The sequence below is a fragment of the Periophthalmus magnuspinnatus genome, chromosome 20 (assembly GCF_009829125.3).
Source record: "Periophthalmus magnuspinnatus isolate fPerMag1 chromosome 20, fPerMag1.2.pri, whole genome shotgun sequence".
Lineage (NCBI taxonomy): Eukaryota > Metazoa > Chordata > Actinopteri > Gobiiformes > Gobiidae > Periophthalmus > Periophthalmus magnuspinnatus.
The window spans coordinates 23,746,568-23,771,351 of record NC_047145.1 but is presented as its reverse complement, the minus strand read 5'-3'; the positions used below and the strand labels follow the sequence as shown (position 1 = coordinate 23,771,351).

At 44.3% G+C, this 24,784-nt stretch overlaps 1 protein-coding gene across 2 annotated transcripts in view; it reads left to right on the top strand.

Annotated features, from left to right (window-relative positions):
* The first annotated feature begins 1,787 nt into the window (after window positions 1-1,787).
* LOC117388029 (receptor-type tyrosine-protein phosphatase mu-like) overlaps window positions 1,788-24,784 on the top strand; it is a 107,901-nt gene continuing 84,904 nt past the window's right edge. For both annotated transcript variants that reach the window (XM_055230174.1, XM_055230173.1), the window contains exons 1-2: window positions 1,788-1,998; window positions 24,299-24,409. In XM_055230174.1, coding sequence (XP_055086149.1) covers window positions 1,914-1,998; window positions 24,299-24,409 — 196 coding nt within the window. In that variant the 5' untranslated portion in view covers window positions 1,788-1,913. The remainder of the gene's footprint in view (window positions 1,999-24,298; window positions 24,410-24,784) is intronic.

The following is a 24,784-nucleotide window of genomic DNA, read 5'->3' as shown; positions in this document are numbered from 1 at the left end:
ATTTAAACATTGTCAAAGTAGAGGCCTGTCTCACATCTTCAGGAAGAATGTTCCAAGTTTTAGCTGCAGAAAATTGAAACTCTGAGTTTCCCTGTTTAGTTCTGGTTTAGTCCTGGTTTAGTCCTGGTTTAGTCCTGGTTTAGTCCTCAGACTGTGAGATGGTTCATGTGGCTCTAACATGGTGGAGATGTATTTTAATGCTGGTTCATGGAAAGACTTGTTCACACAGAGCTGCTTTATTAGATATTACTGATTTGATGTGGCTGTTAAAGTTCAAGTCTGAGTCCATTATTACCTCTAGTTTTCAAGCCTGATTTGAAGGTTTTAGAGAGAGACTGGAGGTGACTGTTGACACTTTCTCATTGTTTCTGTGGCCAAAGATGATGACTTGAGTCTTGTCTGAGTTTATCTGGAGAAAGTTGTTTCACATCCTCACACTGATCTGTTGATGCAGTGAGTGAATCCACTGGTCCATATTCACCTGCTGCAGTGAGACATAGATCTGAGTGTCATCTGCAGAGTTGTGGTAGGACACTTTATTGCTGTGTATTAACTGACCTAACAGCAGCATGTAGAGATTGAACAGCAGGTGTCCCGGACTGATTCAGCTAAAGACCTGGACTAAATCAGGACTAAACCAGGTATCTCAGTCATAACCAAACCTAGACTTAACCAGATCTAAAAGAGATCAGGAGAGAGGCTAGATCTGGTCTAAACCTGGTCCAAACCGGAACAGTTGGAAGCCTAACTTAGAACTAAAGCAGGTCTGAAGTAGCCTGTGGTTTTCTTTCCATTCTGCTGCTGGATTGTGGTGTGAACTACAATTACGCGCGGCTCACGGATCAATCACAGCGATAGGCTCATTAATAAAAGTGAATTATGGGTAATGTAGTACTGCCTGTGTCCGGCATTAGCGCGGTTTATGGACAGCGTAAAGTTAACGGAGCGACAAGCAATAAAAACCCTATTAATAAGCCGCGAAATGATACGGAACAAAATGCGTAATGTAAAGGAATAGTGCGATATTTCAGCACCAAACCTGGACCAAAGAGGACTAAACCAGGTCTGACCCAGGCCTAAATCAGGACTAAACCAGGTCTGAACCAGGCCTAAATCAGGACTAAACCAGGTCTGAACCAGGACTAAACCAGGACTGAATCAGGTCTGAACCAGGACTAAACCAGGACTAAACTAGGTCTGAACCAGGACTAAACCAGGTTTGAATCAGGTCTGAACCAGGACTAAACCAGAACTATACTAGGTCTGACCCAGGACTAAACCAGGACTAAACCAGGTCTGAATCAGGTCTGAACCAGGACTAAACCAGAACTAAACTAGGTCTGACCCAGGACTAAACCAGGACTAAACCAGGTCTGAATCAGGTCTGAACCAGGACTAAACCAGAACTAAACTAGGTCTGACCCAGGACTAAACCAGGACTAAACCAGGTCTGAACCAGGACTATACCAGCCGTCGGTCTTTACTAAACCAAGACTGTCTCTTAACCAGAATTTAACACAATAAAGCAGGGATAATATTGCACAAAGGCAGGTCTAAACCAGGTCTAAACCAGGTCTAAACCAGGTCTAAACCAGGTCTAAACCAGGTCTAAACCAGGTCTAAAGCCGGTCTAGGACTCGGGAGGTCCGTTATTAGGAGTTGTTGGTCAGTAGACGGTTAACGCGCTGCGCCTGGCTCTAATCACTGAAGAATGCTCTCTCTCTCCGCGGTTCTCGTTCACTCCCTGCGTCTCTCGACCGCGTGACGTCAGCGGCGCCGGGGCTCGGACTCGGAGCGGCGCGAGGAGAAGGAGGAGACCGTGAGAGAGGCGCGGAGAACCGGGAGCCAGAACCGCCGACACCCGGGGACTTTTCGGCACTTTTCGGTTCCTCTTCGGGGGAACTGCGCGCGCCATGGAGCGCTCGGGAACTTTACTTTTATTCCTCACGCACGCGCTCATGGGACTGCTGACGGGCACGCGCGCGGACAGCTTCAAAGGTAAGAGCCGAAAACACAACCCAAGTGTCAAACAAAAGAACCGGACTGACACCGGGACGTCCGCGCAGCTGTGGCCGGCTTTTGGGCGCTGTGGTCCGGCTGCGGTCAGCTCTAGGAGTCGGTTCAAGTTTCCAGTCCTCCGTCTCCCCTCTCCGCCTCTTTTCTGTCAGAGTCTGCAGAAACTAAAGTTCAGCGCCCGAGGGAAGGAGGCGAGGAGACACAGGAGGACGCAAGGAAACAGGGCTGAACCGGGGCCAAGCTGGGACTGAGCCGGGACTGAGGGTGCGCGGAGCTGTAGCCGAGTTTAAGGCTCTGTTACTGGGGACAGAGAGGGGGATGACTCGCTCCAAAATGTCTGCGCTCCTTAAAGTGGTCCAGTTTTGGTTCGGCTCCAGGTCTTAGTCGTACTTTAGTCCTGGTATAGTCCTGGTTTAGTTCTGGTTTAGACCTGGTTTAAACCTGGTTCATACTTTTATTAATATTCTCTGTTTTTAATTTGGCTTTGCGTAAACATATTTTAGGAGCATCAGAATCAGAACAACTGCGGACTTAAGAGACTAAATCGCGACTAGTCCAGGTTTAGTCTATCGGTCAGTCCTGGTTCAGTCCTGGTTTAGTCCTGGTTCAGTCCTGGGCCAGTCTTGGGCCAGTCCTGGTCCGGTCCTGGTTCAGTCCTGGTTTAGTTCCAGTTTTACTCGTCACATTTCTGAGCAGTGAGTCTTGTTCGGGGAGAGGGCGCGCGGAGGAGAAAAATACATCGCAACAGTTCTTCAGAACTGCGCGTCTCACGTTAGAAAAATGTAGAAATAATCCAAAAAACGACATCATTCTGTAGATCATCACGAGGCGCGGGGGCCAGTGTCACAGAGGACAGGTTAAAGGAAACCCTGAAATGTTAGGGATTTTCCAGCTGTTTAACACGTTTGAATTTTGTGTTTAATTAAAAATTTCACAAAAAATAAAAAAAATAAATAAAAAAAAATAAAAAAATAAAACAGAAATGATAAATATAGGAATAATTTCAAGAATAAAAGAGTATCTTGTGTCTGAAGCTCCAGCGCCAGATTCCTGATGAACAATAACCTGTGTAATACAGAGTCTATACATTTACATCTAAATGTTCCTTATATGAAACACACACACGCGCGCGCGCGCGCACACACACACACACACACACACACACACACACACACACACACACACACACACAACACACACACACTTTATATTCTCAAATATATTTTAAACATGTCTCGTCTTCTGTGAAATTGTAGATTTTAATTTGATGCAAAGATGTATTTCACAACATGTTTATAGAGGTTTAAACTACAGGGTGAGCAGCTTTTACACAGAATAACCCCCCATGGAGACACACAGGGAGGGCATCTGACACACAGGGAAGTTTAGAGAGGACAGAAAATTACCTCAACACTGCAGCAGACATCATTGAACATTTAAACTGCAATTTTGATATTAGTTTTGAATAAAATCATTTATAAGAGAAACAGGACTTAAACATTGTGTCTCTGTGCGTGTGTGTATGTGTGTATGTGTCTGTGTGTACGTGTATGTGTCTGTGTGTGTGTAAGCGGCCGAGCTCAAAAACATGAAATATTTGTGTTGTTTAAATGAGTGTTTGGTGGCAGACATACTTGAGCAGACCGTAGCACAGCGGTGTGTGAGCCTCATTCCCATCGCGTTTGTGGTTTAGTTTTTGATTTGTCTCACACACCACACACACATGCAGACCCTCACTTCTGTACTTACATAAATATTGTTGATATAATTATAATAAACCGGGTGTAAATTAATGAAATAATTGATTATAATTTAAAACAAATACTGTAACATAATTTCAAACCCATGTTGATGAACGGCTCCTCTGGCTCTGTGTGTGGAGCTCTCCTCTGGCTCTCCTCTGGCTCTCTTCTGGCTCTCCTCTGGCTCTGTGTGTGGAGCTCTCCTCTGGCTCTCCTCTGGCTCTCCTCTGGCTCTCCTCTGGCTCTCTTCTGGATCTCCTTTGGCTCTTCTTTGGCTCTGTGTGTGGAGCTCTCCTCTGGCTCTATGCTGCTCCTGAACATCATGTTCACACCAAAAACCAAAAACGTTTCTGCAGGAATTTGGCCTAAATATTATTTGCGTACTTTTGATTTCAGAGCATGTGTGTGTCTATGTGTGAATCATATCAGATATTTCTCATATATTTAGGATGTTTTAAACTGTGCTTTGCCATGGCAACATTTCACACAATTATTTATTCAACAGCCTAAATCTGCACTATCTGAGGACCAAACCAGGACTAAATCAGGACTAAACCCTAAAGCAGGACTAGACCAGGACCAGACCTGGTCTAAACCTGCTCTAAACAGTCTAAAGCAGGTCTAAAGGAGGACCAGCCCAGGTCTAAACGAGGACCAGCCCAAGGTCTAAAGGAGGTCTAAAGGAGGACCAGCCCAGGCCTAAAGCAGGTCTCGCTCTCCCTCTCTGATGTGATATAGTCTCATATTGAATGATCTCTCTCTGGTCGGTCTCTTATTGAGTTTTCTCTTGAGCGTTGGTCTGATTCACAGCTCTAAGTGTTTCTAAGTGTTTTAGAACTGATCAGTTGCACCTTTTACTCTCAAGGACACTTTCAAAATAAGAGTCTGACCCTCCTGACCAGCACCAGGCTCACAGTCTAGACCAGGGGTGGGAACATTAGAGATTTGGCCTGTAACATTTAGCAAATCATGAATATGCAAGGCTCATTGTACAAATTGTTTTCCGAATGCATTAATTAAATTAATACTTAATTTATAAAATTTCTGTTAAATAAACACAGCAGAAATATCCTAAAGAAAGCCATAACAACTCACATTGAGTTTTATCAAGTGCCAAAAGATCAACAACTTGTTGAACAGGTAAACTGAACTATTTTAATATACGTTCTTTGGGCCGGATTAATAAGGCCAAAGGGTTTGCCCATGTTTGGTCTAGACCAGGGGTCAATGACCTTTAACCCCCAAAGAGCCATTTGGACCCGGTTTTTAAAGAAAAATCTCTGGGCGCTGCAAGTACTTTTTGACATCTAAAATGAACATAACAGTGTATATATTGTTTTTTTTACCTTTACGCTTTGTATAAACAACTGTAGTGTGTTGCTTATGAAGTCCATGAAGTGCTACAGAGACTTCTGCTCCTGACCCTCTGCACAGCGTCTGCTTCAGGGCTGTGTCTTTACACAGGACTGTGAGCTGTGTGAGGCCTGAGCGCTGTTTGTTTTGTTTTGCTTATTTTGAGCTATGAAAAATAATAAAATGATATTTTTTTCTAATATTTCAAAATCACAAAAACGTTTGAGTATTTTAGCGATCTCTCTCTGTTCCCTGTACAGCAACTTGCAAACCTGATGTGATGTGCAGGAGTTTCATTAGTGGGATGCAAAGCTCTGAAGGGGAAGGGACTTTTCATGGAGAGCAAAGGGAGGGATATATATATATATATATATATATATATATATATATATATATATATATATATATATATATATATATATATATACATACACACACACACACACACACACACACACACACACACACACACACACACACACACACACACACACAAATATTAAAATACTTTGTTTTGGGTGAATATAGCACAAATGGTAAATGGTAACATGGTGATCTAAATATGTTATGTGTTACAGTTAATACCCCATAGAAATGAAATACCCCGTCTTTAAATGAAGAGAAACATATGGGAGGAAGTCAGGAGTCGAGAATGTAGTGTAGGAGTGAGGAGTTAGGAGTGAGGAGATAGTAGGTAGGAGAGGAGGTGGTGTACTGTCGGAGCAGGACTTGGGGCTGACTCAGATCTGACCTGGTCTAATCCTCTGTGGCCTCATTAGAACATCACAGTCCTCAGCTTTAAAACAATATACACCTATTTACAAGAGGACCTGGTCTAGACTGGGTTTAGTCCTGTTTCTGTCCTGATTCAGTCCTGGCTCAGTCCTGGTTCAGTCCTGATCTAGTCCTGCTTTAGTTCTGATTTTGTATTGACTGTTAAATGTGGGTTAAACAGACTCAGTTGGAGGCCCCTGAAGGCTGCGCTCATTAACACCTCGTCTCCTAACGAGGCTCCTCTCTCACCATTTTCTCTCTCCTTGCTTCCTCTCTCCTTGCCTCCTCTCTACTTGCTTCCTTTCTCCTTGCCTCCTTTTTCCTCGCTTTCTTTCTCCTAGTTCACATCCTCTCTCCTCGCTCGCTTCTGCTCTCCTCGCCTCCTCTCTCCTTGTCTCCGCTTTCCTCGCTTCCTTTCTCCTCATTCACATCGTCTCTCCTCACTTCTCTCCTTGTTTCCTTTCTCCTCGTTTCCCCTTTACTCACTTCTTCTCTCCTTGCCTCCTCTCTCCTTGTCTCCTCTTTCCTCGCTTCCTTTCTCCTGGTTCCCATCCTCTCTCCTCACTTCTCTCCTTGCCTCCCCTCTCACCATTTCCTCTCTCCTCACCTCCTCTCTCCTCACATCCTCTCATCCTCTCACTTTGCTTACCTACTACCTCCTTTCTCCTCATTTCCTCTTTCCTCATTTATTTCCTCTCTCTTCGCTTCTTTTCTCCTCGTTTCCTCTCTTCTCATTTCCTCTCTCCTCGCTTCCTCCCCTTCTCTCTCCTCGTGTTCTCTCTCTTCACTTCCTCTCTCCTCACCTCCTCTCTCCCTGTTTCCTCTCTCCTTGCCTCTTCTGTCCATGCTTCCTCTCTCTTTGTTTCCCTTTCCTCACTTCCTCTTTCCTTCTTCCTTCCAATTAGACTTGATCCATTTTTTGAAGCAAGACCTGCTTTTATGAAACCTAAAAGGAACAGAGCAACAGAGACCTAAACCAGGACTAAACCAGGACTAAACCAGGACTAAACCAGGACTAAACCAGGACTATACCAGGACTAAACCAGGACTAGAGTTGGACCTAAACAAGACTGACCCAGGACTCGAGCAGGACTAAAAAAGGACTTGGGCAGTTTTGGGGTAACAGGATTAAAGGGGCTATAATCCATCAGACGCTGTTTCAGGATTAAACAAAAACCTGCTGATTTAACTGTCTCTGGAAACAACTCATCCTCTGCCCCTCTGCCCCTCTTTTCTCCACTGACCCTCTGCTCCTCTGCCCCTCTTTTCTCCGCTGACCCTCTGCTCCTCTGACCCTCTGCTCCTCTTTTCTCCGCTGACCCTCTGCTCCTCTGCCCCTCTCCTCTGCTCTTCTGTTCCTCTGCTCCACTGCCCCTCTCCTGTTCGTTGAGCGCCGGGAGGGCATCTGACACTCTTGTTTTGAGTGGTATAGTCCAGATTAGTTGAGATTAGTGTTTGTAATGGACACAGGATTAGGCTAATCTCAGGATCTGCAGCCTCAGCTCCTCACACTACCACTGCACATTCATCCTAATCAGCTGCTTTTATTGTATGTCACTCAGACGTTTCTGGACATTGTGAAGTTTAGTCCGTCCTCTTCAGTTCATTGGCTGAACTGAACCGGAGCAAAGCATCATGGTCCATGTAGTTCAGTGAGTGATTTGTGTTTAGTTTATATATATATATCACATTAGAGATTTGGCCTGTAACATGTAGAAAAGCATGAATATGCAAGGCTCATTGTACAAAGTGTTTTCCAAATGCATTAATTAAACTAATAATTAATTTGTTAAATTTCAGTTAAATAAACACAGCAGAAAAACAGGGTTTACTCTTACCTATTTTAATATAATTTGGTCATGTTTGGCCGAATTAATAAGATCTAAGGACCATGTGTGGCCCCCGGGCCGTAGTTTGCCCACGTCTAGACTAAACCCGGACTTACCCAGGACTTAACCAGGGCTGAACCAGGGACTAAACGAGGTCTAAACCAGGACAAAACCAGGACTAAACCAGGACTGAACCAGGACTGAACCAGGACTGAACCAGGGACTAAACGAGGTCTAAACCAGGACTAAACCGGGACTGGTACGGGTCTGAGTGGGGTTCAGAGGAAGTGATCTGTCTGCTGCTGTCACTGTGGCATTTACTCTGCTCAGTAATAACACACAAAATATACACAAGTACAATACAGGAGAAAGAGTGTGTGTATGTGTGTGCAGGGGTGTGTGTGCATGTGTGTGTGTGTGTAAGTGTGTGTGTCTGACATTTAGCAGAAAAACCTCCGTCTTCATCAAAACTGTGAAGCAGCTTTTCATAAATATGTGTTTGTATAAAACAGAACCTCATTAGACCTGCTTCCTGGTTTAGTCCTGGTTCAGTCCTGGTTCAGTCCTGCTTTAGTCCTGCCTTAGACCCTGTTTAGTCCTGGGTTTGCCTGGATCCTGCCCCGGGCTCAGGTGGTTGCGTCAGAGTTAGGACCAGTGTGACTTTAAATATTTACTCTCTCTTTAAAACGTTACCAGAGTTTTTCTAAATAATGAGCCTATTTTCAGATTGAAAATGTGGTTTGGAAACATGAAAAATGTGAATAATGATGAGTTTACTATCGACCATCGGAAACTGTGAACAAACTCTCCCAATCCAAATGATCTGACTGCACAGCCTTCTGCAGAGTCTTTATATAGGAAAATACTGTACAAACATGTTCTGAAATGTCCCTGTGTGTCAGATGCCCTCCCTGTGTGTCAGATGCCCTCCCTGTGTGTCAGATGCCCTCCCTGTGTCTCCATGTTGTCACACACATTTTCTGAAATGCATGGGATGCTTGGATTAGTTTAAAGTTCAGACTTAATTCTCTGTCCAGTTCAGGTTAGTCTGGGTTTAGTCCTGGTCTAGTCCTTGTTCAGTCCTGGTCTAGTCCCGGTTCAGTCCTGGTCTAGTCCCGGTTCAGTCCTGGTCCTGGTCTTGCCTGGATCCTGCTCGAGGCTCTCTCTCAGTTGGAGCCTAATGCAGTTGTGCCTCAGGCTGCAGCCCCCCCTCCACACACACACTCAACTCTAGACCTGGTTCAGTCCCGGTTTGATCCTGTCCTGTTCAGTCCTGGTTCAGTCCTGGTTCAGTCCTGGTTCAGTCCTGGTTCAGTCCTGCTTTACTTCTGGTTCAGTCCTGGTTTAGTCCTGGTTTAGTCCTGGTTTGGTCCTGGTTTAGTCCTGGTTTAGTCCTGGTTTAGTCCTGGTTCAGTCCTGGTTCAGTCCTGGTTCAGTCCTGTTGTTACTTCATCTGTTATTTAAACTCATTCACTGTTCACTTTATGTTTATTTTAGGTGAACTCTAACATGGGCTTTTATCAAATCAAAATTGTTGCAGTAGTAGTATTTACAGTAGTATTATTTGCAGTAGTAGTATTTGCAGTAATAGTATTTACAGTAGTAGTATTTAAACTGTAGAGTTCTTGTGGTATTACTCATTGAAGGAACCTAGGTCCTCTGTCCTAGGTGACCTCACATTAATCCTGTGTGTGTGTGTGTGTGAGCGTGCACGTATGAGGTGTGAGCGTGCACGTGTGAGGTGTGAGCATGTAAGTGAGCGTGCGTGCGTGTGAGCGTGCGTGTGAGCTTGTCAGTGATATGGTCTAATCTTCATCCTAATCTCCATAAATAATCTGAACGTCTTAAAGGAACAGATGTCACCAAAACAATACAATTTTATCTGGATCAAACAAGGACTAAACCAGAACTAAAACAGGACTAAACAAGGACTAAACCAGGACTAAAACACGACTAAAGCAGGACTAAACCAGAACTAAAACAGGACTAAACAAGGACTAAACCAGAACTAAAACAGGACTAAACCAGGACTAAACCAGAACTAAAATAGGACTAAAGCAGGACTAAAGCAGGAATAAACCAGGACTAAAGCAGGACTAAACCAGGACTAAAGCAGGACTAAACAAGAGCAGATCCAAACTCAGGACTAGGGGTGTGCCAAAATATTGTCATCAGTAGCGCGTGAGGCTGTATTGATATATTGAGTAATATTATGGTGACATTATGATGATGTTATGGTGATGTTATGGTGATATTATGGTGATATTATGTTGATATTATTGTGATATTATGGTGACATTATGATGATGTTATGGTGATGTTATGGTGATATTATGATGATATTATGGTAATATTATTGTGATATTATGGTGACATTATGATGATGTTATGATGATGTTATGGTGATATTATGGTGATATTATGTTGATATTATTGTGATATTATGGTGACATTATGATGATGTTATGATGATGTTATGGTGATATTATGGTGATATTATGTTGATATTATGTTGATATTATTGTGATATTATGGTGACATTATGATGATGTTATGGTGATGTTATGGTGATATTATGGTGATATTATGGTAATATTATTGTGATATTATGGTGACATTATGATGATGTTATGATGATGTTATGGTGATATTATGGTGATATTATGGTGATATTATTGTGATATTATGGTGACATTATGATGATGTTATGATGATGTTATGGTGATATTATGGTAATATTATGGTAATATTATTGTGATATTATGGTGACATTATGATGATGTTATGGTGATGTTATGGTGATATTATGGTGATATTATGTTGATATTATGTTGATATTATTGTGATATTATGGTGACATTATGGTGACATTATGATGACGTTATGGTGATGTTATGGTGATATTATGGTAATATTATGGTAATATTATTGTGATATTATGGTGACATTATGATGATGTTATGATGATGTTATGATGATGTTATGGTGATGTTATGGTGATATTATAGCATATTGTATTATGTTATGGTATCATGAGCTGTGTATCTTATTGAATCGTGAGTGACCCTGTCATTCCAGACTTACTCAGGACCAGGACAGGTCTGATGAGAAGAGACAGAGTGAGGGTGTTGGCGTGCCTTTGGGCCTCACACTTTCCCTCCCTGTGCAGGGTGAGGGGGGTGTGAGGGGTGAGGGTGGGTGTGAGAGGGGGATGATAGTGGCAGCCACATCACTGTCAGTCTGCCCCAGGGCGACTCAGAGTGTGACTAACCACAACCTACTGCCCTATGAAATATTACATTTTACTATTATATGTAGGAGAGAAACCAGAAGGCTCCTTTTTGTCTACTCCTTGCTTTCCTTGTCTCCTTTATCCTTGTCTCCTCCTCTCCTCCTACCTCCTCCCCTGTCTCCCCCCGTCTCCTCCTCTTGCTCCCTCTCCTTTCTTCTCCTCTTAGTACCTCTCTCCTCATCTCCACCCTCTTCTGTACTCTCCTCTTCCCTCTCTTCTTGTCTCTGCTCCCTTCTTTCATCTTCTCCTTTCTCCTCTCTCTTTCTGCTCCTCCTCTCCTCTCTCCTCGTAGATCTGGTTCAGTCCTCGCCTTGGGCCTCAGTTTGGTCTCTCAGGTCTAAAGTCTAAAGCAGGATTTGGATTCTGAGTCTGTCCTGAGAGTCCTGGAGCTGAACACCTCCTAGTTCTTGTGGTTCTCCTAGTTCTGGGGCAGGTCTGGATCATCCACAGTTTATATAAATGGACATAGCTAATTCACTAACTGCCGTATTCAAAACAGGAAGTGAGCATGGCTGCACTTCTGGCTTCATCGACTCACTTTCTTCTTCTCTCTATTGAAAACTGTAACTGCTGCTGTCAGGTTCATCATTTTGGTCTTAACAGGTTTTTCTTAACCCGCTCTACATGATCCCAGGGTTTTTATTTCACTATTGTGTCTGTAAATCAAGATATGAACATTAATATCAGACAAAAATCAGATGCCTTCTTTCCCTGAGGTCACTCATATTAGCGTGGCTGTCAATCAACCCTGTTGCTAGCAGTGCCCGCTCCCTGCTAAATCAGTGGTGTAGCCGGAAAGGGACGTTTTACCTTTAACAGCCTCACTCTGGATTGGCTCTTTGGTTGCTATGATACTCGCAGTCGGAAGTCCAAATATGGAACTGGGCTCCAAATTCACCCCGATAACTGCTAACCTCGACGAGCTTCATTTGGAGCTGAACACTGTGGGCGACGTCACACTTCCTTAGTCCACTTCTTTACACACTCTATGGGCTGGACTTGGTTTTTAGTATGGTCTGGAGGGTCCTGGCGAGGGAGTGCCTTGACGGGGGTCTAGATCAGGTTTGGATCAGGTCTGGCGCAGGGTTTGCTCTTGTGCAGGTTTTATATCGGGTCTAGAAGGTCCTGGGGAGGGGGTGCCTTGGCGGGGGTCTGGTGCGAGGGTCTGTGCCTGGAGCGAGTCTCGTTATAAAAGCTGCTGTTTGAGAATAATTATTCCCAATTATCTTTAATGAGACTCATCACACTCTGCCCCCAGCATCAACACAACACCAGGCTAATACACACACGCACACACACACGCACACTCACATAACTCTGCCCTAGCATCAACACAACACCAGGCTAATACACACACACGCACACACACACACACACACACACACATGAACACTCACATAACTCTGCCCTAGCATCAACACAACACCAGGCTAATACACACACACACGCACACGCACATGCACACACAGACACACACATACACACGCGCAGACACATGCACAGACACACTCACACACGCGCACACACACATGTGCACGCTCACACATGTCTAACCACGTGCACGCTCACACGCTGCAGAAGCAGAGCAGATCTTTAAGACGAGACAAACTTTGTGGAACAAAACAAGAGGATTCTGAATCATCTGAGTTTGAGTTTAAACGGCTACTGAACTACATCTGAAAACATGGATTCTGTAAGTAAACCAATCAGAATTAACTCAGGAATAAATCTGCTCTAAACTAGAATTAAATCATTTCTAACCCAGAATTAAACCAGGACTGAATACAGGGCTCCAGACTGTGACCAAATTGGTGCTTTTGGCGCCTGTGCGAGTATTTTTTTCCGCCTCCCACACCCACAGCTGCACACACCCAGCTGACCAAGGCTGAGGTCAGGCCAGTCGGGCTGGGCTTGTGCGGGGCCAGTGTGGGGCCCGTGCGGAGCCTGTGTGGGGCCTGTGTGGGGCCAGTGTGGGGCCCGTGCGGAGCCTGTGTGGGGCCTGTGTGGGGCCAGTGTGGGGCCCGTGCGGAGCCTGTGTGGGGCCTGTGTGGGGCCAGTGTGGGGCCCGTGCGGAGCCTGTGTGGGACCTGTGTGGGGCCAGTGTGGGGCCTGTGTGGGGCCAGTGTGGGGCCTTTGTGGGGCCCGTGTGGGGTCAGTGTGGGGTCAATGTGGGGTCAGTATGGGGCCTGTGTGGGTTCAGTTTGGGGCCCCTGTGGGGCCTGTGTGGGGTCAGTGTGCCTACAGGAGCGGTCACAGCTGAGTGTGACCTGGGACATCTCTTGTATCTGTCCAGGACTTGGTTGAGGCTTAAATTCAACCATGTTTTTGTTCTAATATAAAGACACTCACATGCAATGCCGCGACATGCACTTCCTGCGTCACTTCTAATCACTGAAGTTTTTCAGCTGCTCAAAGAGGAGCTTTACTCAAACTAATGCGCACAGTAACCTTTGTAAACTCACTCCAGACTGTGTCCCTGCAGAGCACAGGGCAGCGACTGTAGTTTCAGTGAAGCTCAGGAGCTAAATGTGTTAGCATGAGGCAGTGAGTCTGTCCCATTCACACGATCTACAGCCTCTGTGTTTAAGATGATCCTCACATCGAAGGAGAGATCAGAATACACTGTTCCTCAGGCTGTGAGGAGCATTGTCCACCTGTAGTTTCTCTATAGGTGGATAGTGAGGAGACACTGGCAGTAATGTAGTCTGTTCTTATTCTAGTCTTTAGTAAACGTTATTTACTCAGTATATGGTTTTAAATCAAGCCCGGTCTGTTTTACAGATGACACTTGTTTCTTACATTAAACATCTATTAGCTGGCTACATTACAATTAAACATTACTAAAGTCAGGTCCAAACCAGGTCTGAACCAGGTCTAAACCCAGTCTAAACCAGGATTAAACCAGGTCTAAATCGAGTCTAAACCAGATCTAAACCAGGACTAAACCAGGACTAAATCAGGTCTAAACCAGATCTAAACCAGGACTAAACCAGGACTAAATCAGGTCTAAACCAGATCTAAACCAGGACTAAACCAGGACTAAGTCAGGTCTAAACCAGGCCTAAACCAGGACTTAACCAGGACTAAACCAGGCCTAAACCAGGCCTAAACCAGATCTAAACCAGGACTAAACAAGGACTAAATCAGGTCTAAACCAGGACTCCAGCAGGTGTCTTGAGCAGGTGTTGATGCGGTGCATAAGCAGGTGTGTTTTTGGACAGAACAGACGGAGCACATTTGACTAAAGAAACACAAACACAACACGTTTCCTCTCTCCTTGTCTCCTTGTCTCCTCATCTCCTCTCTCCTTGTCTCCTCTCTCCTTTCTTGTCTCCTCTCTCCTCATCTCCTCTCTCCTTCACTCCTTGTCTCCTCTCTCCTCATCTCGTTTCCTCTCTCCTTGTTTCTTCCCTCCTCTTCTTGTCCTCTCCTTTCTCCTCTTCTCTTCATCTCCTCTGTCCTTGTCTCCTCTCCTCCTCGTCTTCTCTTCTCATCTCCTCCCTGCATGTTTCCTTGTTTCCTCTGTCCTGTGTCCTTGCCCCAAGCTCTCTTCCCTCCTCCCGCTTCCTTCCTTGTTTCCTGTGTTCCTCCTCTCCTTGTCTCCTCTCCCCTCTTCTCTTTGTCTTCTTCTTTCCTTCCTTCCTCTCCTCCTTCCCTCCTCCCTCATTCCCTCTCCTCTTTTCTCTGGTTGCCTCCGGTTTATTTTTCAGGATAATTAGGAGCAATTAACAGAGTCTCAGAATGAAACCAGCCGCGGCCGGAAGCCAAACTCTCTACATCTGCACAAATATTCACCATAAAAACCTCCATAAGGACAAAAAGACCCCGAAAGGACCCCAAGTCTAGGTTTAGACCAGGTTTAGATCAGGTTTAGACCATGTTTGGACCCCACATAGACCCCACTAAAACCTCGTGAAGACCCAGATCTTATGCCTAAAACACAGGGGACTAAACCAGGACTAAACCAGGACTAAACCAGGACTAAACTAGAACTTAACTAAGACTACACCAGGACTAAAATGTGTATTGTTGCCATAAAAATACTAAAGGCCTAAAACATGGAAAGGTGACAAACGTGCGTTGTTGCCTGTGTAATCTGTACATGGTGTTGTGTATTCCTCAGTTAGCACAGTAGTAGTAGTATTTGCAGTACTATTCTGTGGTAATAGTATTTGCAGTACGGGTCTATAATCATTTCTTTAAATATATTTGAGGTGGTTTTTATGTGGATGCTCAAACCTCTGCTCCAGATGTCTGTTTCTCTTCTTCTCCCTGCCACGCTCTTTCCTATCACCCTCTTTTTCCCCCTCTCTCTCCTCTCCGTCTCTCCGCTCTCTCTCCCCTCTCTCTCGCTCCTCTCTCCCTCCTCTCTCCCTCCTCTCTCTCCCTCCTCGTCTCTCTGCTCTTTCTCTCTCTCTCCTCTCTCTCCCTTCCTGTCTCTTTTTGTCTCTCTCCTCTCCCTCTCTCTCCCACCCTGTCTCTCTCTCTCCCTCTCTCTCCTGTCTCCTCTCTCCTCTCCCTCCCCATCTCTCTCTCCTCTTTCCTCTCTCTCTCTCTCCCTGTCTCTCTCACTCCTCTCTCTTCCTCCCCATCTCTCTCACTCTCTCTCTCGCTCCTCTCTCTTTCTCTCTCTCTCTCTCCCTCTCACTCCTCTCTCTCCCTCCCCGTCTCTCTCCCTCTCTCTCCTCTCTCTCCTCTCCCTCTCTCTCCCTCCCCGTCTCTCTCTCTTTCTCTCTCGCTCCTCTCCTCACTCAGTGCAGGGGGTCTGGCAGAGTGGTTAGCCTCGTGTCCAGACCAGGATCCTGACGTCTTAAAGAGCAGTTGTCAGTGTCGTCTCTCGTCACATGACTCTGCCCCGGGGCATGCTGGGAGCTTCCCCTCGGCTGCTGTCTGGTCCAATCACATCTGAGTGCTAAAGGCTAAAGGCTAATGTAGCGCTGACAGGTGCAGAGCCTCGTCAGCGCCCCCCTCTGTCTGAGAGCGACACCTCTGACCCCAGGAGTCACACAGTCGTTGTTACATGTTCCACACATGATCCTCACGCTTCATTTAAATCAGGCCTGTTCTGTGAAACGGACGTTTCAGAGCTTCAACCATGTTATAGCTGTTTCTTCTCATTCACCCTCGGAAGTTGTATTTAGATTTGTGCATGATTGAGTAAGCTTTAATCGATTATTCTCAAAACACCATTTTGCAGATGAACTCCCGTTTTCAGTATCATCAGTACTCGCTTGCTGTGATGTACACGCCCACTGTGATGTACACGCCCACTGTGACGTCTGCACTTTGTTCTTTATACTCGTAGGATTCAGCAGCATCGTGTTCTCATTTTAGTATAAATGAAAAAAAAGCGCTGCTCTCTGGTAATGTGCAGCTCTCCACAGGACGACAGCATGCGGCGCTTTGTTGTGATGATGTTTACGGCGACATCAGCAGATTTTTAACGCAGAAGGCAGCAGACTTGTTTCTGTTATTAAATTGTTTTAGATGAATATTGAGATTTAAAATGTGAAAATTATATTACATAAAAATGATAACGTAATGATCCACGGCTGTCAGATTATAACTATAGAGACAGTCTGAATGCACCCAAAGACTGCATTTTTTAAAGTTCCTCCACAAATAACAAAATCTCCTGTGTTATTCTGCCTAAAAGCTGCTCACCCTGTTGTTTAGTTTAGGTGTTTAGGTTTTATGTGTTTACGGACGTGTTTAAAAAGAGAACTTTAAACAAAGAGCTTTATTAACATAAATGTGATGGTGATGGCCGGGCCTGGCTGCAGTGTGGCTGCTGTAGCTCCTCAGTCTGAGGGACACTGCTCCACAGGGGGCGCTCTTATCTCTCACAGTTTAGACCAGATGAGTCCCCGTCGGCTCTTTGGTCCACTTTGAGTCTTGGCTCTGTGCAGTCCTGGTCCTAGTCTGGTCCTCAGAGTCAGGGTCTGAGACGGTGGTCTCAGGATAATCCTGGTCTAATCCAGTCTCAGGCCAGACTTTAGCCTTTTACTCATCCTCAATCCAGAGTCCAGAGAGACAGAGGTTTGAGAACCAAGAGTCCTGGTTTAGTCCTGGTTTAGTCCTGGTTTAGTCCTGGTTTAGTCCTGGTTTAGTCCTGGGTTAGTCCTGGTTTAGTCCTGGTTTAGTCCTGGTTTAGTCCTGGTTTAGTCCTGGGTTAGTCCTGGTTTAGTCCTGGTTTAGTCCTGGGTTAGTCATGGTTCAAACCCAATCTAGATCTGTTTTAGTTATTACCGATTCAGACCTTGTTTTTTAACTGTTTATTTCTCCATTTTTCAGTCTAATTTTGCTGTGGATTTTCTCTTTCAAAATAAAAGTTTGGAATCTGGGAAAAGAGGGATTAGGAGACAAAAGGAGGAGAGGAGGAGAGATGGAGGAGACAAAAAGAGGAGAGGAGCAGAGAAAGGGGGAAGGAGGGAGGAGAAAAGGAGAGTGGGAAGGAGGGAGGAGAGGAGAAAGGAGTTGTAGTACAGTGACAGTACTGCAGCAGTATGAGAGCATGAGACAGTAGTTTGCACCAATGAGGCTGTGTACTGTGGTTTATGAGCAGTAGGAACAGTAGTACAGTAGTAGTACAGTAACTGTAGTACTGTAACAGTAGTACAGTAGTAGTAGGACAGTAGCAGTAGTACTGCAGTGTAGAGACAGTAGTTAGTATTGATGAGGCTGAGGCTCTGTATTGATCTGTAACATTAAGATTAATCACAGTTCAGTCTGAGGACCACACTTCTCTACAGTACAATACATACTAAAGTACAACTATATACTCACAGGTACTACTACTACTACTATTACACACTAAAGTACTACTATATACTGACAGGTAGTACTACTACTACTAATCCACACTAAAGTACTAACACGTCAGAGAAGTGAAAAGGCTGAGTGAGTCAGAGGTGTTCTTTTTAAAGCCTTTATTCCCACATGGTGAGTGTCTTTCATTTCGTGTTTGTGGAATCTGCTCTATGACATATTTAAGTCCCGGTCCAGTCCCGGTCCGGTCCCAGTCCAGTCCTGGACCAGTCCCGGTCCGGTCCCAGTCCAGTCCTGGACCAGTCCCGGTCCAGTCCCGGTCCTGTCCCGGTCCTCGTAGTGCAGGTCTGTAGCACACAGAGGATACGGGGGCGGCTCTAGTCTATATTCCACTGCTCTCTAGTGTGATGTGATGTTTACGGTGATGTCAGCTCACACTGGGTACTACAGTTTTCTAACGCAGAAGTCAGTGGACTTGTTTCTGTTATTAAGCTGCTTTAAATGAATATTGTGATTTTAAAATGTGTAAATTATAACTTAACGATCCACAGGTGTCATAGATTATAACTATAGAGAGACAAGCACAATATTGATTTAAACTGACTTAAAGCTCATGTGAGTGTTTTCTGTAAACTAGTGTCACAGATTCACTCAGTGGAAAGAACCATAACAAATATTTAGCCACAAAGGAGGGAGGGACACACCAACCCAATCCTCGTACCAAATATCAGTGCCCATCCACAAAGGTTTGCAGGATCAGATCAGCTTCCATATATCGGTTCAGCCGATATCCTGGTTGTGGATATAATTTGATGTAATAAAATTGACTGATATTTGCCCAGAAAGTCTCATAGTGTTTGATGTTGTATTTACACAAAGCTGTTCTGTCATTACTCCAGAGATAAATAACAGATACATAACACATTTGGATCAGTTTTTTTTGTTTTGTTTTAAGGAAATAAATGCTGTGTTCAGTCACATCAGGAATCACAGAGCAAATACTTAAAGCCATAATATCGACATCGGTATCGGAACTGAAAAAGCTGAATCAGTGCGTCCCAAATGAAGCTTTTAGAACAGTGTTACAGTCTGTAGGTAGGCCCGGCACAATAGTTACTCTGTCGGCTGATCAGTATTTGAACAACACACACTGTTGTGTGAAGCCTGTGATTCTTCAGAGGCTTCAGTCTGTGTCTCCATCAGCCCTCTGCTTCCTCTGTGATTCTTCAGTGATTCAGTCTGTGTCTCCGTCAGCCCTCTGCTTCCTCTGTGATTCTTCAGAGGCTTCAGTTTGTGTGTCCCTCAGCCCTCTGCTTCCTCTGTGATTCTTCAGTGATTCAGTCTGTGTCTCCGTCAGCGTTCTGCTTCCTTTGTGATTTTCTATGTTCAGACACCTCTGGTCTGGGAGGGTCCAGAGCTGAACAGGAAACAGGACGTACATCACGTCCTGTCTGTGTTCACCTCCTCAGACAAACTGTAGAAAAGCCCCTACGTTTATTTACATGGACAGAGAAGACGATGAACTTTGTGCCAGTTTTTGCTTCATGAGGATCGTTACAGAGATATTAAAGGTTCATATTCCTCTATTTTCTGATCTGTTCTAATGTTGTTTCCTCGCCACAAACAGACCTGTAGTTGTGTTTTGTTTCATTCACATGTTTACCACACAAACCTGCAGATTCAGGCTGAGTTCTTCTTTTAAACAGAAAACACTCCTTCCACCTTGTGATGTCATGTGGTAATACAGGACGTGCTCCACTGTGCCTTCACTAGAATTATTTGGACAAATTCAGATCTTGAATTGCCAATCTCTACTGAACTAAAGGTAAAAGGAGCTGTGAACTTGAAAACTACCATTTCATGACATCACAAAGTGGAACAGAGCATTTTGAGCTTTGGAGATGTACAGACTAATAATAAAGTGTTACTCAAACATGTGTGAATGAAACAAAACACAACTCCAAGTGTGTTTTTGTGGAGGAACAACATTATAACATGGTTTAAAGCTCAAGAGTCCATTTTTCTGTAATATGGGGCATTTAAACATAAACCAGGACACATCTGGGTTTGAGTTTCTTGGGTCAAGTTTAATCTGAAACATGATTATTAAGAGATTATAATTGTAATCCCACAGACACAGGAAGGATGTGGGGGTCTGAGGAGTCTTAAGGTGGAGCCGGGATTAAACCTCCAGGAACGACACACTTTCACTAATCTGAAAAACCAAAATACACAAATCTCACATCTCATCATGTCTGTAGACGAGTCCATTCTCCCGCTGTTCATCCAAAATGGCTCCAAGACAAATTGCAATCGAATCAAAATCACAATTTGAAGAAGCCCAAAGAGCAGATCACAAACACTGCAGTTTTTGAAGTCATTTCCTCCACAATCATCAAAATCTCTTATTCTGCATTAAAAGCTGCTAACCCTGTAGTTTAGAACTGTACAAACATGTTCTGAAATGCCTCTAAGTCAGTTCTTTATGGTCAGATTGTGTTAAACTAAAACTCAGATTAAAGTCTAACTGGAGTAACAAAGCTTCAGACAGAGCCGTGCCTCCAGTTAGCTTCACACCTCCAGGAAATATTGCTACAACGTATCAATATAAAGTAGTACTACAGTAAAACCCTCAGTCCTCACTCTCAGTCTTTTAATTTCTTTTTTTGTGGTGGAAACTCAGTAAAGGTCGTACGCTTGTGAAAGGTCAGAGGTCATGAACCCAACACACGCCTGTCGTCGCTGTAACTGGGCGACAGCGTCTCCACGGCAACAGCTGCAATAAACAGCTGACATTTGGAGACGACCTCACTTCCTGTCTATCTGCAGCCAAGATTACAGAGAAGAATATTAAACCAGGACTTAAGCAAGACTAAACAAGGTCTGGATCAAGGACTAAACCAGGACTGAACCAGGACTAGACCAGGACTAAACCAGATCTAAACCAGAACTACACCAGGACTAAACCAGATCTGAACCAGAACTACACCAGGACTAGACCAGGGCTAAACAAAATCTGAACCAGACCTAAACCAGGACTAAACCAGGACTGAACCTTGACTGAACCAAGACTGAACCAGGACTAGACCAGGACTAGACCAGGACTAAACCAGGACTAAACCAGGACTGAACCAGGACGGAACCAGGACTAGAACAGGACTAAATCAGGACTTGTGAATGTGGAGAAAAGTCCTGTGTATTCTCAGTGTAAAATGAGCGTTAAGAGTTTAAACTTGTGTAAATGTACCATGTCCTCCCTCTCACTGGAAAACATGAACATGTGGGTGTGCACATATGGGTGTGCATGTTTGGGTGTACACGTGTGGGTGTGCACGTTTGGGCTTTTTATGTGTGAATGAATCTTGTTTTGGTCAGTCCTGGTTTAGTCCTGGTTCAGTCCTGGTTCAGTCCTGGTTCAGTCCTGGTTCATTGTTTGAATAGCAGTGATTGGAATGTGACAGATCCAAAAGTGACACGAGGCATTTCCTGTCCAGACCTGCCCCTCACTCTACTATACATGACACACACACAAATATGTACACACACATAAACACACAACACATACACACATATGTGCACTTGAGAGCAACCGATTGAGCAGAATCCAGAGCAGCCGATGGTCGATGAGCCCCGCTGATATTTAGGGCTCATTTGGATTATTCTCCCCAGAAACCTCTCTCTCACTCTCTCTGTCTCTCTCTCTGTCTCTCTCTCTGTATATATATATATATATATATATATATATATATATATATATATATATATATATATATATATATATACACACACACACACATATATACATATATATATAAAAGAGACACTTTTTTCCTACTGTGACATGAAGTCAGACAGATTTTTTCCTGTTTTAGGTCAATTAGGATGAACAAAAATATTTGATGTCATGTCTTTGGAAGCTTCTGATTGGTTTATTGACAACATTTACACCTGTGGGTGTATTTGAAGGCACAACTGAAACACACTGCTTCTTTGTGTAACATCACGGGAGAGTCAAAGGAAATCAGTCAAAATATCAGACTTGCACAAGTCTGGTTCATCCTTGGTGCAATTTCCAGATGCCTGAAAGTGCCACGTTCATCTGTTCAAACAATTATACACACACGTATAAAGACCATGGGAATGTCCAGCATCACACCGCTCAGGAAGGAGACGGGTTCTGTGTCCCAGAGATGAACGAGCTTTGGTCCGAAATGTACAGATCAACCCAAGAACAAAAGCAAAAGACCTTGTCTCTTGTGAAGATGCTGCTGAAGCTGGTAAATGTGTGTCATTATCCACAGTGAAACGAGGACTGTATCCACACGGCAGAAGAAGCCCTCACTTTAAAGGAAACATAAAACGCCAGATTACAGTTTGCAAATGCACGCAGGAAGAAAGACCTTAAGTTTTGGAGACATGTCCTGTGGTTTGACCAAACTAAAATTGAACTGTTTGGCCATAATGAGAATTGTTATGTTTGGAGGGAAAAAGGAGGAAACTTTCAAGTCTGAGAACACCATCCCAACTGTGAAATACGGGGCATGGCAGCATCAGCCAGAAAGTTAAAGCTTGGATAAATGGGTCTTCCAGATGGACAAAGGCCTGAAGCATACGGCCAAACTGGTTACAAAGAGGCTTAAGGATAACAAAGTCAATGTTTTGGAGTGGCCATCACAAAGCCCTGATCTCAATCCTATTGAAAATGTATGGGCAGACCTGAAAAAGCATGTGCGAGCAACACAGGCTACAAACTAAGTTACACCAGTTCTGTCAGGAGGAATGGGCCAAAAACTCATTCATCAAAACACTTACCCAAGTCATACAATTTAATGGCAATGGTACCAAATACTAATGAAATGTATGTGAACTTCTGACTTTGAAGAAAGTAATGAAACATTTTCTAAAAATAATCCTCTTCTCATTTTTTCTGGCATTTAGCAAATATAAATAATTGTGTTAATCCTAATTGACCTAAAACAGAAAAAGTTTAGTCTGATTTCACTAAGAAAAAAAAAGTGTGTATGTGTGTATGTGTGTATATATATATATATATATATATATATATATATATATATATATATATATATATATATATATATATATATATATATATATATATATATATATATATATATATATATATAGTTTACACACACACACAATTGCATGTCCTTCCTGTGTTACAGTGGCAGAGTGGTTATCCTGTCTCCTCCCTCTCACCAGGAGGTTGTGGGTTAGACCTCTGATCTGAGTGGAGAGTGCCTGTGTTACAGTGGCAGAGTGGTTATCGTGGAGGTTGTGGGTTAGACTTCTGTCTCTCTCTCATTAACAGTATTATAGACTTAACAGCTCCAGTCTGCTTATCGACTGCACTTCTTCCTCACATGCACTCTCCCGCACACACACACTAATTCACGTGCACGCTCACAGACCCCCCCACAGAGACACTGGCTCCCGCTGGTTCATAAATCAGCCTGAGTTTAAATATTGATCTGGGTTTAACAGACTCCGACTCAGCGCTAGAGAAAGTGCTGCAGTTTGGATCCTGCTGTCCTCTGTGTGTGTGTGTGTGTGTGGGGGTGTGTGTGTGTGTGTGTGAGAGAGAGTGTGTATATGTCCTGTGTGTGTGTGTGAGGAATCGTGCACATGACAGGTGTGTGTGTCTGTGTATGTGTGTGAGGGATCGTGCACATATCGTTTGTGTATGTCTGTGCACTCTCCTCATGTATGTGCGCGCGTGTGTGTAGGTGTGTGTGTGCGTGTGTGTGTGAGAAGAGTGTGTGTGCGTACATGCGTGTGTGTGCGTGTGTGTGCATGTGCGTGGGGGTGTGCATGTGTGTGTGTGAGAAGAGTGTGTGTATGTGTGTGTGCGTGTATGCATATGTGTGTGTGTGTATGTGTGCGTGTGCGTGTGTGTGAGAGAAGAGTGTATGTATGTGTGTGTGTGTGTGTGTGTGTGTGTGTGAGCATGCATGAGGACCTGAGCACATGAGTGTTGAGCTGTGTCTGGACTCTGCCTCCTCTGGTTCATTTGTCACAGGTACAGTCACTCCAGTGTGGGTTTGTTTGTTTATTGTCTGGTTTGGTTGTGTTTGGTCAGGTCTGGAGAAGGGTCCATGTTGGTCCTCCTGACCAGGACCAGGCTCATATCCATACACTTTATAAAGAAGACTAAGAAAGTGTGACGTCATCCACAGCGTTCGGCTCCAAATAAAACTCATCAAGGCTAGCAGCTATAGGGGCGAATTTGGAGCTCCAGACTAATGACTGAGCTGGGTGCACCGGTGCGCCTAAGGTTTTCAGATCGCTTCCCCGTCTGATTTCTCTGTTGTTGATGTTCATATCTTGATTTAGGGACACAATAGTAAAATACAAACCCGAGGATCACGTAGAGTGGGTTAATACGAACATGGAAGCGCACCAATGCTTACTTCCTGTTTGGACACGTGGCTAGCATGTTAGCTACGTCCTCCTCAGTGATGGTTTTGCTGTTAAATGCCTGTTGTATGTTTTGTGGTTTGCAGCGTGCCTGGTGGGTCAGGGCCCAGACTGTCGGATCTCTCAGTCCAGAGACGATGACTTCGACTGGGATCAGGGCGAGAGCCGCAGCCCCTCCGGCCCCTGGGTCCCCTCAGGTAAGACAATAAGTACACACTATATACACACAACATGAACACTATTAAAAACATCATAAACCAGATATGAACCAGGTATAGTACTGATCCAGACTGCTTCAGATCTGGTCAAGTCCTGGTTCAGTTCTAATTCAGTCCTGGTCCAGACTTGTTTTAGTCCTGCTTCTGCCTGTGTATAATCCTGGTTTAGTCCTGTTTTAGTCCTGGTCCTGTCCTGGGTCAGACCTCATTTAGACCTGGTTTAGTCCTGGTTTGCACCTCGTTCAGTCCTGGTTTAGTCCTGTTTAGTGTCCTATCTTATCCTTCCTTAGATGCTTCCTTCACGCCTTATTTGCTCTCTTGTCTCCTATAACTCTGGGCTGCGTCCTGTTTACG